We start from the raw sequence: 15,721 nt of genomic DNA on the forward strand, positions 1-15,721 counted from the left end.
TGTTAAGGGGCAAGATGTAGCTCAGTCAGTCTAGGATCAATCCCCCTGTCTGTGGACCCATTGGGTTATTTCTCGTTCCAACCTGTGCTCCACAAAGGCCTTGGTATATACTATCCTGTGTGGGATTGTACATATCAAAGATTTCTTGCTGATATAATTGAAATCGGTAACCCAAAGGGGTGGTCATTAACCATATGTTCACAATTTAAATGTGTATTGTTAAATAAACACTTCTTTCTTCCTAATTGTGTGTATGTTGATAATCCAGGGTCTGCCGGACGCCCTGAACAGTGCGTTCCACTTGACATACAACATGGTCCTCAACCTGCTACGAGTGGAGGAGATCAACCCGGAGTACATGCTGGAGAGATCCTTCTACCAGTTTCAGAACTACTCCGCCATCCCCGATCTCATAGACAGTGAGTTCCTTACAGTACACGTAGAACTGGGGGTTTTTAAGACTTAATTTTAAAGTACAAGCTGGAGAGATCCTTCTACCAGTTCCAGAACTACTCCGCCATCCCCGATCTCATAGACAGTGAGTTCCTTCTTAGAACTGTGGTACATTTTAAAGTACAACTGGGGATCCTTTTTTTAAGACAATTAGTTTTTAAAGTACAAGCTGGAGAGATCTTCTACCAGTTCCAGAACTACTCCGCCACATAGACCGTGAGTTCCTTCTAGTACACTAGAACAGTTCCAGAACTAGACAGTGAGTTCCACCATCCCCGTAGAACTGTGGGGTTCTCATTTTAGACCATGATCCCCGATCTCATAGACCGTGAGTTCCTTCTAGTACACTTGCAACTGTGGGGTTTATCATTTACTTTTAAATAAAGTGTTCATTTATTAGTCCCCTACTGGTCTGTCTGTCTGTCCTCACATATTGTTTTCCAGATACAAATATTTGTTGGGTCTGGTAAGGGTTATGTATTGCTTTAGCAGTACGCTCAGAATGCTTGTTGTTTTTCCTTTATTTCCAAGAAGGGGAGATATAAATGTTATTTTTCCGATGGGGATAATGAACATGATACTTTTTACGTTAAAGTTTTGTATTTAGATACATTTTTCACAAACTGTAAGTCCTAGGTCAACAAAACGTAGTTTATAGGTGCACCTATGGATGTTCATCATAGTGCATCGAAAAAAGTTTATGGTAGGCAAGACATTTAATTCCAAAGAATTTTGTACTGTTTTAGATGATATACAGCATAATATACAGATAGTACAGGAAAATTAATAATAGGTTTTAAAAACCCTAAGTAAACTGCCCTTTTGTGGGGCTATCTGTATTATATATATGATATAAAATAAACTTATACATGGTTTATTTTATTACATTTGAAAAGTAAAAATATTAACATTTTTAACAAAATATGTAGTAAATTGTTGTCTTTTTGGGTAATGTATTGTTGTTGGGTTGGGGTTTTTTTTGGGGGGGGTTAATAATAAGTCTGATGTTTTATTTTTTAAATTTGTTTAGAACTGAAAAAGAAAGAAGAAGAGTATGGCAAGTTCGTCATACCGAATGAAGATCAAATAGCAGCTTATTACAAGATTCGACAGCAGCTTGACAACCTTGGACGAGAGTTGATGCAGTACATTCAGAAACCCTGCTACTTGTTGCCATTCCTACAGCCAGGCAGACTTGTCAAGGTAAAGAACTTTTTTTTAAATTTCTAATCATGATGACAAGTTTATTTATCTCCCCATCAATAAAACAGTTCCTGCTTTCCTTTTATTTTTTTGTTTGTTTTTGTTTTGATACAGTGCCATTCTGGCTGGGAAGGTGTAACCTATATCAAATATGAAAACCATTCTTTAAAGGATTCAAGGATTAATTAAAATTAGAGAAATGGTAGGGTAGCTTGCTAAATGACCTTGGGGTTACATCCATGGGACTAAGGATGTGCATCATTCTTTGTTGAATATTCATACCAAAATATGAGAAACCATCCATTGAAGGATTCAGTGGTTGAATGCAGTTGGAGAAAGTTGAACTACAGTCTGTCCTATCGTCCTACACAATGTATTTTGTAGATAATTTCGGTTTAGTTTGACCTAAGAAGAAAAGTTAAAGTGTTTTTGAAATAACAAAGAAATTACAATTTTTGTATGCAATTTAGAAAATATTTGGCTCAAAAATAAATAATGTGTAGTAAATTCCACAGTAGTTTAAAAAAAAAAAAGGTGTTCCTTGTGGGATGGACTATAGAAATGAAATTTGAATGAATAAATAAAACCCTACATCATAAAACACAATCAACAAGAGCACTTATTTATTGTTATATGTAGGTGAAAAACAGATTTGTATACAAAAGTTACCCACAATAGCTGAAGTGCTAAAAAGGGATTCTTAACTATGCTTTGTAATGTTTGCTTTGCATCTTTGAGCCATATTTATAAAGAAAGTTGTTTAATTTTTTCAGGTAAAGAACAAGGAGGACAACTTTGGTTGGGGTGTTGTGATCAACTTCCAGAAAAAAATGGACCAAAGTGGTGTAAGTTTTGAATTTCTTTTGTGGGATAAAGCACTGTTGCTATAGCTTAACTGGCTTCGGTGGTGTAGTGGTTAAACCATCAGACTTGAGGCTGGTAGCTACTGGGTTTGCATCTTGTTACCAGCTCCCATCCAGAGCCTGTTTAATGACTCATTGGGTAGGTGTAAGGCCACTATTCCCAACTTCTCTCTTACGACTAACAACTAACCCACTGTCCTGGACAGACAGCTTAGATAGCTTTGATGTGTCCAGGACAGCATGCTTGAACCTTTATTGGATATAAGTATGGAAATAAGTATAAACAAACAAACAACCTTTAAGCTGCAAAAAACGTCTAGTTAATGAATAAATCCATGATTCATTTTACACATTTGTAGACACATCAATATAGATGTCTAAATTCATTAGATATCTGGCAAGTTTGACAGGTTTTTTTTTTTAAACATTTGTTTCAGAAATACAAGGTCACTTACTATCTATCTTATGTAATATTTTATATTTCAGGTTGCTAAGGATGCCAATCCTTTATATGTAGTAGATGTTCTACTCCATGTGTCGAAATCCAACATACGCAGTCAAAACACAGCAGACGTTAAACCTTGTCCTAAAGGAGACAGGGGAGATATGTTTGTGAGTTTCTTTATTTGCTAATTAAATTATGACTACACGGTAATTTGGATATGAAACCTCCCCATATTTCAGTTTTTTGTGCTGATACCAATATTTACATTGCAGAATATTCAATACCCAATAACCTGATTTGTTGAATAATTAATCCATTTATCTATCCATTCAACCATTCATTCATACTTTTTTTTTCTTCTCCAGATGTGTGTACATTTTCCACCAGTGGCGTCAACTTTTGCATTTAGCTCAATGTTAAAGTTTCACACTTAGATCCATTTATCACAAACTATAGGTTCTAGATCAATAAAACTTGGTCTGTAGTTATGGATATTCATTACAGTGCTTTTGAAAAAAACTAATTAAAGTTTTAATATAATTTTTTTTAATTAAATTGTTTTAAATTATTGTTAATATTATTATTATTATTTTTTAAAGTTAACATGAATTGAGATAAAAATCTATGGATGCAACTATCAGTGACAGGAATAGGTTTATGGTTTGATCGAATATTTGTTTGTTTTGGGGTTTTTTTAATACCAAATGTTTGACATCCAATAGCCATTGATTAATATATCAATATGCTCTAGTGGTGTCATTAAACAAAACAAACTGTATTTATAATTTGTTTTTTCATCCATTCATTCGTATAGCCAAATTGTTCTATTAATAGACATTCATTTTTTTTGTTATTTAATTAACCTGGTTCCTTCGTCCATCCGTTTGTTTATAGGTTGTTCCTGTGATGACAGCTTTGTTGGAGGAAATCAGCGCAGTCCGACTCTACGTACCACAGGACCTTCGACCTCCTGATAACAGGATGAGTGTCCTCAAGTCCTTGATGGTTTGTCTTTGTTACATAACAATAATCTGTATAGCCATTTTTGTGTTTAGAACTGAATATGATCTTAAGATGTGTCTATAGTCCTTCCCATCTTCCTACAAAAATGTTTTTGTGTAAAATTCAGTTTGGTTTCCTGTAAGAAGAAAAGTAAAAGTGTTTTGGAAATAACCAAAAAATACAATTTTTGTGTGAAATTTAAAAAACAGTTGGCTCAGAAATAATTTATAGTAAATTCCATAGTATGAAAAAAGGCTGTGGAATGAGTATAGTTTATACACACAAGCCTAGTGTTGTCACCATAATAAGTAACTTATAATTTGACTACAACAAAAATGAATGTACAGAATTATTTAATATATTGATCTATCAAAACTAAAATCTGTCGCATGCATTTTTACTATACTTACATTTTATGTTGCTTGCATTTCAGTGCCATTAAAATCTTTAATTTTTTTTTTTTTTAAATAGGAAGTTCAGAAACGTTTTCCAGATGGGTTACCACATCTAGACCCCATTGAAGACATGGGCATCAAGGAAAAGGGCTTGCAAGAAGTTATCAAGGTGTGATTAAACAAATGTGTACTGGATATTGCAAACGCACACTTGAAACCTGTGTAGCCTGTTTTGTCTCCACATAAGAATGGAAAAAAAGAAACACCAACTGTGGAGCACTGGCTGAAACCAGAAAAAGTCCAATGGGGATCAGTCAACATAAAAATGGTTCAATTTAATTATTTATTTTAATGAAACCAAATCTTCAATTTTTTTTATTAAGCAAAATGTATTCCTTCATCTAGACTGATCAGTTATCCTTGTGTGATTAATCTAATTCAGTTTAATGTAAATCGGTTTCATTTGTTTTTTCCATAAAGCAGAAACCTTGAATTGTGAATTTTATTCAAGAGCTGTATAAATTGCTCTGAGATGTTGATAGTTTTGTCGTCTTCTCTTCCTGTGAAGCATTTTCATTGTATTTTTCCAGAAAATTGAAGCCTTTGAACATCGACTTTATTCTCATGCAATGCACAAAGATCCCAAGCTGAATGAACTGTATTCGCAGTATGAGCAGAAAATGATGGTGAGTCAGAGGGAAATAGTGTGTATGGAGACCCTTTCTTCCTTTCAGATTTTTTACTTTGAACGTTAATCTAAAACTGGTGTTAATAAAACTTCTGTGTGATCAGAACATAAATGAAAGTCTGAGAGAAATATCCTGTATGTAGGACATTTTTTCCTTACAGATTTTTGTCTTCAAACATTAATCGGAAATTGGTGTTAATAAAACACTGTCATCAATGTGAATTAAGGACATACAAATTGAATTTGTGAGGTTGTTGTGTTGCATTATTTGTCATTTGTATTTGTAATGATATGTTGTAGGTTGCAAATGAGATGAAAGCTATAAAGTCAGAACTGAAAAAGAAGAAGTCTTTACTGCAAATGGATGAACTGAAATGTCGGAAGCGAGTGTTGAGAAGAATGGGGTACGCCACAGCCTCGGATGTCATTGAAATAAAAGGAAGAGTGGCATGCGAAATCAGCAGGTAACATAACTCTTCTACTGTAGAAAATAGTTTTGCATTTAGATTAGTTTGTTTCGACTTAGATTTTCATGCTTATATTCAATTAAGATTCAAGTCTGCACACACTTCAACTTTAAGGACTGGGTTAATTATTAGTGAGAGAGAAGTTTGTTTTTGTCATGGAATTTATGCATTTTTGACAGTTATAGCCCTTGAGTTTAGATGCTATGAATAGTACTCTTAAAATGCCTGTTATAATATTGCTTTTTCGTTTGTTTTTCAGCTGTGACGAGTTGCTTGTTACAGAAATGCTGTTCAACGGTGTTTTCAACGATTTGACACCTCCTCAGATTGTGGCTTTAATGAGCTGTTTTGTGTTCCAAGAAAAGTCCAACGAGAATCCTCGCCTCACAGAAACATTATCAGGATCACTGAGAATCATGCAGGTAAACAAACAAAATGTGATCGTTGTATATTTATTTTACATATATCTGTCTTAAGTGCAGATATATAAACTAAACTTGTGTGTGTGTACCTAAACACCTGTGATATCCAAGAAGCACATTTTGATATATATCAATCTATGTTGGACAATTTCGAAAACTATATTTTTTTTTTATTCCCTGCTGTTCCAATAAGATGTGTATGTGTAGCGGAATACCTGTGTTTTATCATAAATTAATAATGATAAACAACTGCTTAGGAAAGTTATGCATCAGGCATACTGTCTAATTATTCCATGAATCATAACTGCAACAAACTTATTAGTTCTTTGACCACCTCAGTGGATCCATTCAGCTAGTTTTTTCTTGTTCCAACGAATGCACCATAACTGGTCAAAGGTCGTGGGTAAGTATTTTTCTGTCTGTGGGTAAGTGCATATAAAAGATCCCTTGCTACTAATGGAAAAATGTAGCAGATTTCCTCTCTAAGAATATGTCAGAATTACCAAATGTTTGACATCAAATAGCTGATGATTAATTAATCGATGTGCTTTAGGGGTGTTGTTAAAAAAAAGTACAACTTCGATTGTATTCTTTCAAAAACTTTCCAAGAGTTAAAATGTACATTGTGTTTGAAGGATACAGCACGGAGGATAGCACGGATAAGCAAGGAAGCGAAGATTGAACTTGACGAAGAGATCTACTCGAATTCTTTCAAACCCAACCTGATGGATGTCGTGTATGCCTGGAGTACTGGAGCTTCATTTGCAAAGATCTGTACAATGACAGATATCTTTGAAGGTGGGTTTATTGAACATGTATTACCACCTGGCAATAATTTATTATTCTAGTTCAGTCAACCAGTAGAAAGGTGTCAGAAAGCCTTGCTAGAAAACCCATCTAGCCCCTAGAAGGTAATCTGCCCTTTTCATTGGTTAAATGAACTTGTCGCTTAGGAGATAGACAGCCGTTGCTACCTGTTCATTACGTCATTCCATAATCAAAGGTAGTAGGTGACATCAAGTAATATGTGACATTGCATGCATTTCTTCTAGTGAAGTAATATATATATCAGCTGTTGTATTGCAGTTTCTTGCTTAGAAAATTATTTCTTATCATCCATTTACCAAACCTTTTACCTTAGTGCATTGCCCATATATCGATTGGTTCCAAAATGCCAACAGCCAATCGGATGGCTAGTACATTTTTTTTTATTCACTGGCCAACTTGGGGTTGTTACTCGTCACTCATCGATCATTGGATTGGAATATCTTGGGCAATTTTGGTTATCTGATTCGCAAACAGTCCTAAACCGGGAGTTTATAGTTATAGTTTGATTGTCAGTTACTGTGTTGTCTTGACTGATATTGTCATGTAAAGATTTTATGTCATAATGACTGTCAGGTGCTGATAATCTACTTACCAAAATAATTTTAACGACCATAATAGATATCACTCTCATACACAAGTGTTTTACTCATAATATTGCACCCTGCTGTTGGTGGTAGCACAAAACATTTCACCTTACTGATGCAATATGGTCAAGAATCAAGACTGGTTTTTATTCCAATTTTAAATCACTTATGGGTGTTTCAATAGTCAGCCATTGGACTATTTCTCGTTCTAGCCATTATACCACTGGTATACCAAAGACTGTGGTATGTGCTATCCTGTTTGTGGGATGGTGCATATAAAAGACCCCATGCTACTAATATACAAATGTAGCAGGTTTCCTCTCTTAAGACCATATGTCAAAATTACCAAATGTTTGACATCCAATAACCGTTGATTAATAAATCAACATGCTATAAACAAAACAAACAATTACTTTCAATAGACAGTGTTTCAGTAGTTGAATTATATTATAATATTTTTTCTGATCTGTATAATTCAGTGCTTGATTCACTTTCCAGCTTTTTTTTTGTTTATGATGATACCCAATAGCCGATGTGGGTTTTTTTGTACCGAGGTGTCGTTAAACATTCATTCATTCATTGTTTATGATGAGATGGTGTTCAACATTCATTCTTTGTTGCCATATATTATTACTTAGTGGTAAACAGGATGCAGAATAACTTTGACATTTTTTCTCTTTTTTTTTCTATTTTTTTTGGTAAAACATTTCAGGTGTCAATATTTTGATATCATTAGTGATTAATCCAGAATGGTGCACTGAATCAATGAAAATACATTTTTATATTTATGTTAATTTTAAGGAAGTATAATTCGATGTATGCGTCGACTTGAAGAGGCTTTGAGGGAAATGTGTCAGGCAGCAAAAGCTATTGGCAACACAGAGATGGAACAAAAGATTTCAGAAGGTTTGTATTCTGTACTGATATTATATTTTATTAAGATACTCTTATCTTGTTCTGGAACTTCAAGGGAATATGCTAAGACGATGTTTCAAATTATTTCATATTAAGTGTTAATAGAACTATAGTTTCTCCAACTTTTATGTGATGCAATGTCAGGGGTACACAGCATACTCAATTAAGTTAAATGTATATGCTTACTTTTTATTTAGTTTTCTAGGAGTTTATATTTTCTATAATTATATTAAAACTCAAAAGAAAAATAACTACAAAAAAGTTTCCATAATCGTGCGGTTTGTTGTTTTTGGTTATTTTTTTACTACTGTAAATCATGAAATTAATGCGTCATGATATTATTGCGTCCGTCCATGAGTGAACAAAAATGCGTATTTTTATTAATGCGTCGGGCAAAAGTCCACATCACATTAAAACCACAGTTGTGTTCTTATTATATTGTTTGGGCTTCATCTTTCATGTTAAAAGAAGTCGGTAGTTGTTTTGACAGCTACTACATAATCTGAAGCTAATCGCATGGTGGGTCGACCAGGAAGCCCTAATTACTTAAAGTAGTGTAATTAGTATAACTACACCTTATTGTTAAGGGTATGCCTCGCACTTTTGTGTGGTGATTGCTTCTAATTAATCCACCAGTAGGAATAAAAGGTAAATGGGTCGCTATTGCAGGGCACAATATTTCAAGCGAACGAATTATTCTAACAAATGTTTTAGACTGATTTTATACACTTGATGCGCAGCGACGTTAACAAATGCGATATATTGCAACAGTGACAACTTGCGACCAGTCTAACTTAAAATGCCATGTATAGAGTCGAGCCAAATGGTTTGAAGAAATATGCACGGATTGTTGGTTGCGGTTATATAATTTTCTACTGTTTCATTTTTAAAGGAATATATTTAGTAATAAAATTTGTTGATGATAATTTTACAAATGTTCAAAACAGTTTAAATGTATACAGTAATCCAGAAGTGTAAGAAAATTTTAAAAATACTCACATCGCAAAATGAACTTTTTAAAAATAAAACATTTGGAACATCACTGTATTATATAACCGCTATGATATTCCAGGAAAGTGAAAATAGAATGGCAACATCAAAACGAAAGAAAGATTCTTGAAGTATTCACAAAACGACATTTAACAAAAATTGTTTTTGTATTTTGTTTCATCTATATTATAAAAGTTTTATTCTATTTAGAAGTATTATAGAAAAATCCTGCACATTTTTTGTATTGGGAATGAGACTAAACAAAATGCGTCAAGTTATTATTGCGTCGATGTGTTCGCCGCATTTTTCGCATTAATTACTTGCTCGCATTAATTTCATGATTTACAGTATTTAAATTAAAAAATACATTTTTGTTTTTCCAGGCATCCAGAGCATCAAAAGGGATATTGTGTTTGCTGCCAGTCTCTATTTATAGTGCAGTCATCTGGAGATCCACATACATGAAGTGAAAGTTCAGATACTTTACTAGAAACATGAACCATTATAAGTCTTCTGGAGATCCACATACATGAAGTGAAAGTTCAGATACTTTTCGAGAAACATGAACCATTATAAGTCTTCTGAAGATCCACATACATGAAGTGAAAGTTCAGATACTTTACTAGAAACATGAACCATTATAAGTCTTCTGGTAGATCCACATACGTGGAGTGAAAGTTCAGATACTTTACTAGAAACATGAACCATTATAAGTCTTCTGGAGATCCACATACGTGGAGTGAAAGTTCAGATACTTTACTAGAAACATGAACCATTATAAGTCTTCTGGAGATCCACCTACATAAGTGAAAGTTCAGATACTTTACTAGAAACATGAACCATTATAAGTCTTCTGGTAGATCCACATACATGAAGTGAAAGTTCAGATACTTTACTAGAAACATGAACCATTATAAGTCTTCTGGTAGATCCACATACGTGGAGTGAAAGTTCAGATACTTTACTAGAAACATGAACCATTATAAGTCTTCTGGAGATCCACATACGTGGAGTGAAAGTTCAGATACTTTACTAGAAACATGAACCATTATAAGTCTTCTGGAGATCCACCTACATAAGTGAAAGTTCAGATACTTTACTCAAAACACAGACCTTTATAACTCATCTGGAGATACACATACGTGAAGTGAATGTTCAGATACTTTACTCAAAACACAGACCTTTGTAAGTCTTCTGGAGACCAATACATACATGAACTGGAGATATATATAATTCAGTCAAATCACAAACCATTGTAATGAAGAAAACTTAGATCATTGTAATGAAGAAAACTAATCTGTGTGGAACAGTTAGAATAACAAAAGACCCTGGCAAATAATGATTGATTCTTACAAGAGGTTTTACAGCTTCCAGAGGTTTATTTCTGGAATTATATTTCAATGTTCTTCGCTTGTTCAGTAATGTGGAAATGTGTTCAAAATATGATGAAATGAGTATCACAGAGATTGAATATAAGTGGAAAGTCTCTTCCAATCATTTCTTAAAAGACAAGGATGAGTCCATCCCATCCTCCTACAAAAATGTTTTTGGTAAATAATTTCAGTTTGGTTTGACATAAGAAGAAAAGTAAAAGTGTTTTGGAAATAACAAAAAAATACAATTTTTTTTGTGCAATTTAGAAAACGATTGGCTCAGAAACAAATAGCTTGTAGTAAATCCCATCGTATGAAAAAAGCGTTCGGTAAATTTAAATGGCATTGTTGTAATCCTTGTTGACTCATTTTATTTTACCTTTTGAAGTGTGTCAGCCAGAGGGGAGTGTTGGCAGCAATTTTGTTTTCTCTTTTGCATTTTTTTTTTTTTTTTTTTTTTTTTTTTTTAAATTTAATATTAGTCATAACATTGACTAGTTCATTTTTAAAACACAGACATCTTTCAAAAATTCTGGTGAGATTATGACAAGAATGTGTGATGTATCAGATAATACATTTCTCACAGTTTCAAAGTACTTACGACTATATATTATTAGAACGCAGACCTACATAAAAAAGATAAATGCTTTGAAACACTAAAATATGATTAATTTTTATAATGTGCCATAGAAGCAATAGTAACATGGGCAACAATAGTAAGACATGCAGCGTATCAATCGACATATGCACCATGGATATAAATACTACCATCCCTCACCCTTAAAGTAAATGAGAGAAAAAATTGGGGTTTAAGCTGCTAATTTCAGAGGTAGTGTCTATGACTACCCTAGTTCTGCACAAAAAGTGTCATGCTATTTGTAGTAGGACCTCGATCATGTTTCAAGCATAATGATAGTTGGTACATTGACGCTCGTTCAAATTAAATTACAGGAATTTACTGGCCAGATGATGCAACATTTTATCACATTTATTACCAATGGCAGGACTGGTAGCCTCAACTGTGGGGTGAAAAGTTGGGTGCACCTTGAACTTTGACCCAGCCAGATGTTATTTGGTTTAGTACTACCTGCAGAGAATTGTACATGGGTAAAGTGTTTTAGCTGGGAACCAGTGTCACTAATCATAACAACTTCCAACAGTTTATGATGAGTTTGTAACAACTAGACAAAACTAAAACCATCACTATTTGTTGTTTATGACAATATCTTCATGTATCACAATTGTTTATTGCTTTAAAGTGCTCGAGACAGATATTGTGTAACAAACATTTAAAAAAAATTTTTTTAACTTTTAATGCACTTGTTGACAAGCACAACTTTGTTTGAAGATGCCGTAACTGATTGTAATGGTGAATAATTGTTATAATTTTGTGTGTTATTTTTTAATTTTAATTATATAATGTTAAACTAAAAGTGAAGAAAAATGTCAAGTGTAAAGAAATACAAAATCTATATTTGCATATATAATATGTGCATAGAAATGAAATATTGGGGGTGGAGATAAAGATGGAGAAAACATTTTGTTTTAAAACCTGTAAATATTTGTATATAATATGAAATAAAGTGTAAATTGATTTTGTTATTTTGTATGTTTTTGTAGTATGATGAACAAGGTTCTTTCAGTAATATTAATTTGATGATTTGATTGTTAACAAGCCTGGCATTACGATATGCTTTCTGGCCTGGGTTTACACTTTCCATTAAATGACTGCAATGGGTCAGGGGTCGGGAAGTAATCAAATTGTTAGCACTTTCTCACATCAAGATCTGTGTACTAAGCATGACATAGACATAACTTGCCTATTCCATTGCAAACAAATTATCTAAATACGGTCAGGTCAGGTCATAGGGCTTAATGTGCACGTTCAGAGCAAGCTGTTTTAGTGCATGCCTGTCATGGGTACAGGTGTCGGCCTCGGCTGGCTCCTCTGTCCAGGACAGGAAAGGGTTGGGGTGGGTGGGAGAAGGGACCACCTGAACTGGCAGGTGCAAGAGAGCACCAGCAGCCTGATCAGAATCGTTAACGTGGAGTGGGGTGGTGGTTTTGGTGCTATGGAATTTGGAATGTCCCATAGGATTAATGCCAAAGGGAAAAAGTGCGCAATTTCAATGAAGGAAATTTTTCGCATTTTTGACCGGTCCGCCGAATTGGAAAGGGGGAGCTTATCTGAATAAAGAAAAAGTAACCCTATTTATGATACCAGTAACTTTATTCAGCCAGTGTAAACTATTCTCATAAATTAAACAGTTTTACTGAAAATACTACCACATCACAAATGGTAACAAACATTATGTAACATGTATAATACTTGTACAACCAACACTTATTATACATTTGGGTGATGTTTAAAACAATACACATTTTTATAGTTTGGTAATATAAAACCAACACATTTTTGATATCCAATGTAACTAGTTTATATCTGAGAAAACAGGAACTTTTATGTAGTTGATGTATAATATAATGCATGACATTTAATAGGTTCCCATAACAAAACTCATATACATGTATTAAATTTTACATAAAATTTGACTACAAAATACTGTAAAATAGTATTTTTGCTGGAATTAAATGTTTCTTTGTAAAATTAAAAGAACTAAATTTTTATCACAAAAATATGCATTATAAAAATGCATAAAAAATACTTTCTGTAACACTTTGAATCAAACCAAATAACATGAAAAGAAAGACCAATAAATTCTGGGTGGGGGTGACATTTATCCTGTGTCATTTCTAGTCTTTCAAAATCCAGTTTAACAAATGTATATAATAACACCTGTGCCATTTCTAGTCTCGGAAAATCCAGTTTAACAAATGTACATAATAACACCTGTGACATTTCTAGTCTCGGAAAATCCAGTGATTAATAAATGTATATATTAACACCTGTATCATTTCTAGCCTCGGAAATGTATATAATCATTCCTTTTAACATTTCTAGCCACAGGTAGAAGTACCACTCGCTCATCTTAACTCAATCGTATTCCATTACACACTTCAATAATTAACATTATGGAATGCATTGTCTGTTGACAAAGTTCTATTTACAATAGCCCTGGATGTTAAGTACAAGTAGTGAATGTCCTTTATTTTAGTTGTGTAAGTCTTGTGTGTTTACATTAATAGTGTCAAGTAACAGCAAATGTTTTTTTTAAATTTTAAATTAAGGTTGCATTTCCTTTAAACACCAGGAGCTAAATTTACAAAGCCTGTTTTTCTTAGACGCAGGTGTTTAAGCATTGTAAATGTAAGTAGTTATATACATGTAAGACATAAACAGGCTCTGTAAATCTGGCCCCATTTGTTCTGTGCTCGAATTTAATGACCTGCTGTAAATTGTTTTAAAAGAATTACTGTAAAATATCCACGTACATTTAAACAGATAAATGATCTATTGGCTGATCTATTGTTAAAATGTTAGCGCAGATTAAACCTTCTTTAAAGGATGGTGGCAACACATCTGGCGCAGATCCAGGGGTTTGTGTGTGTGTGTGGTTTTTTTCTTACTTTCTTTTGACATCAACAGGAGAAAAAAATTTGCATGCTCTACGATGCCCACAATTAGATCTGAATCTGCACAGAGCGTTTTGTCTAACATGTAATTGTACATCAATTAAGCACGTTCCATAAAACGAGAACATCTACTTAATTTCATGGAAATTCATATCTTATCAATGTCAAAATTTACAAAGCATTAACATGTTCCTCTGTCATATGGTAAAACACTTAATGCCCATCCAGTGCTTTCAAATACTTTGGTTCAATGACTTTTGGTACCAGTTTATGTCTGTAAATAAAAATCACAAAGAATTCAGTAAAAACTGTTCTAATTCATAAATATGCAGTTAAGATTTAATAAGCTACAGAAATATAATTTTAATAAATGTATTTTTTTTTTTTTTTTTTAGCTAAAGACAGGACTTGTTATATTGCACGTTTTTTGGGCCCAAATAATTTAGTATACTATTAATATACTGATCTAAGACCAGTTCAGGAGGCAAGAAATCGTGGTCACTCGCTAAATTGATTTATGTGCCTATTCTTAAATTAATTATAATGTGATAGACATTGATGGTACCAGTCAAATTATTTGTCAGCCTCCTGAACACACCAATATACTAAGCTGCCATGTGTTTAAAGGCAGGTGGGTTTTTTTATAAAACCTGTCAGAATTTTATATTAAGAGATCTATAAATATAAATAATGACTAATATGGTTTCTAGTTGGCAATAAGTTACTGAGAGGAAGAATAATATTTTTATCCAGTATTTATTTCAACTTATCTTTATTAAGGTTCAAGCACACTGTCCTGGGCACACACCTCAGCTATCTGATATCTGGGCTGTCTATCCAGGACAGTGGGTTTGTTGTTAGCTGTAAGTGTTTAGTGACAAAGAAGTCGGTATAGTGGTCTTACCGAGTCGTTAAAACTCGCTCTGGGTGGGAGCCAATACCAAGCTAGAGAATGCATATGATGTACATAGAAAAGACATCTACACTGCCATTTATAATATCAACCACAATATTTAACATTTTTAATATCAACCACACTATTTAACAAGGGAGGTAACAGGTATAAAAGTAAAATAAAAAGGGAGACAACTAACCTGATGGGCATGAGAAAAATGAGAAGAAGAGGGAAGATCATCTTCATGTATGGTATTGGTGAGAATCCAAACACACACAGGACTACTAGCTGACTCATCTGAATAAACGTGAACATGTGAACTTTACGCTGGGGGACTCGTCGAACGTAGTGGTTTGGTGGATAGGCTGCCTGCAACAGATCAAATGGTTTTCAACTTGTAATCAGAGCTAGTTCTAGGTGAGCAGAAAATTTCATCAAATTATCTATTTAAAACTTCAAAAATAGCAGAAAATCACAGTTACCCTAATTTCCAACAAAATATCAATTATTAAATAAAGTTATTTCCCTAAATTAAAATATATTTGACAATCATTTTTAAATTTCGCTTACAGTAAGCTAACTATATGATTGATAATAAAAATCATAACTGCATATCTTTTGTAACTTTTTTAACATAATCATTATTAATTATAACTGAAATATA

At 33.4% G+C, this 15,721-nt stretch overlaps 2 protein-coding genes across 3 annotated transcripts in view; one reads left to right on the forward strand and one right to left on the reverse strand.

Moving 5' to 3' along the window:
• LOC121375133 (exosome RNA helicase MTR4-like) overlaps positions 1–12,223 on the forward strand; it is a 31,389-nt gene extending 19,166 nt beyond the window's left edge. The window contains exons 15-26 of the mRNA XM_041502388.1: positions 269–419; positions 1,484–1,656; positions 2,430–2,501; positions 3,006–3,131; positions 3,859–3,969; positions 4,438–4,530; positions 4,952–5,047; positions 5,350–5,513; positions 5,776–5,938; positions 6,574–6,736; positions 8,152–8,256; positions 9,639–12,223. Coding sequence (XP_041358322.1) covers positions 269–419; positions 1,484–1,656; positions 2,430–2,501; positions 3,006–3,131; positions 3,859–3,969; positions 4,438–4,530; positions 4,952–5,047; positions 5,350–5,513; positions 5,776–5,938; positions 6,574–6,736; positions 8,152–8,256; positions 9,639–9,691 — 1,470 coding nt within the window. The 3' untranslated portion in view covers positions 9,692–12,223. The remainder of the gene's footprint in view (positions 1–268; positions 420–1,483; positions 1,657–2,429; positions 2,502–3,005; positions 3,132–3,858; positions 3,970–4,437; positions 4,531–4,951; positions 5,048–5,349; positions 5,514–5,775; positions 5,939–6,573; positions 6,737–8,151; positions 8,257–9,638) is intronic.
• Positions 12,224–12,839: 616 nt separating this feature from the next.
• Positions 12,840–15,721, reverse strand: part of LOC121376426 (sodium bicarbonate transporter-like protein 11) — an 81,517-nt gene continuing 78,635 nt past the window's right edge. For both annotated transcript variants that reach the window (XM_041504291.1, XM_041504290.1), the window contains 2 exons: positions 15,257–15,426; positions 12,840–14,436 (listed from right to left, as the gene is read on the reverse strand). In XM_041504291.1, the coding sequence (XP_041360225.1) occupies positions 14,376–14,436; positions 15,257–15,426 (231 nt within the window). In that variant the 3' untranslated portion in view covers positions 12,840–14,375. The remainder of the gene's footprint in view (positions 14,437–15,256; positions 15,427–15,721) is intronic.

This window comes from Gigantopelta aegis, chromosome 6, assembly GCF_016097555.1.
Source record: "Gigantopelta aegis isolate Gae_Host chromosome 6, Gae_host_genome, whole genome shotgun sequence".
NCBI lineage: Eukaryota > Metazoa > Mollusca > Gastropoda > Neomphalida > Peltospiridae > Gigantopelta > Gigantopelta aegis.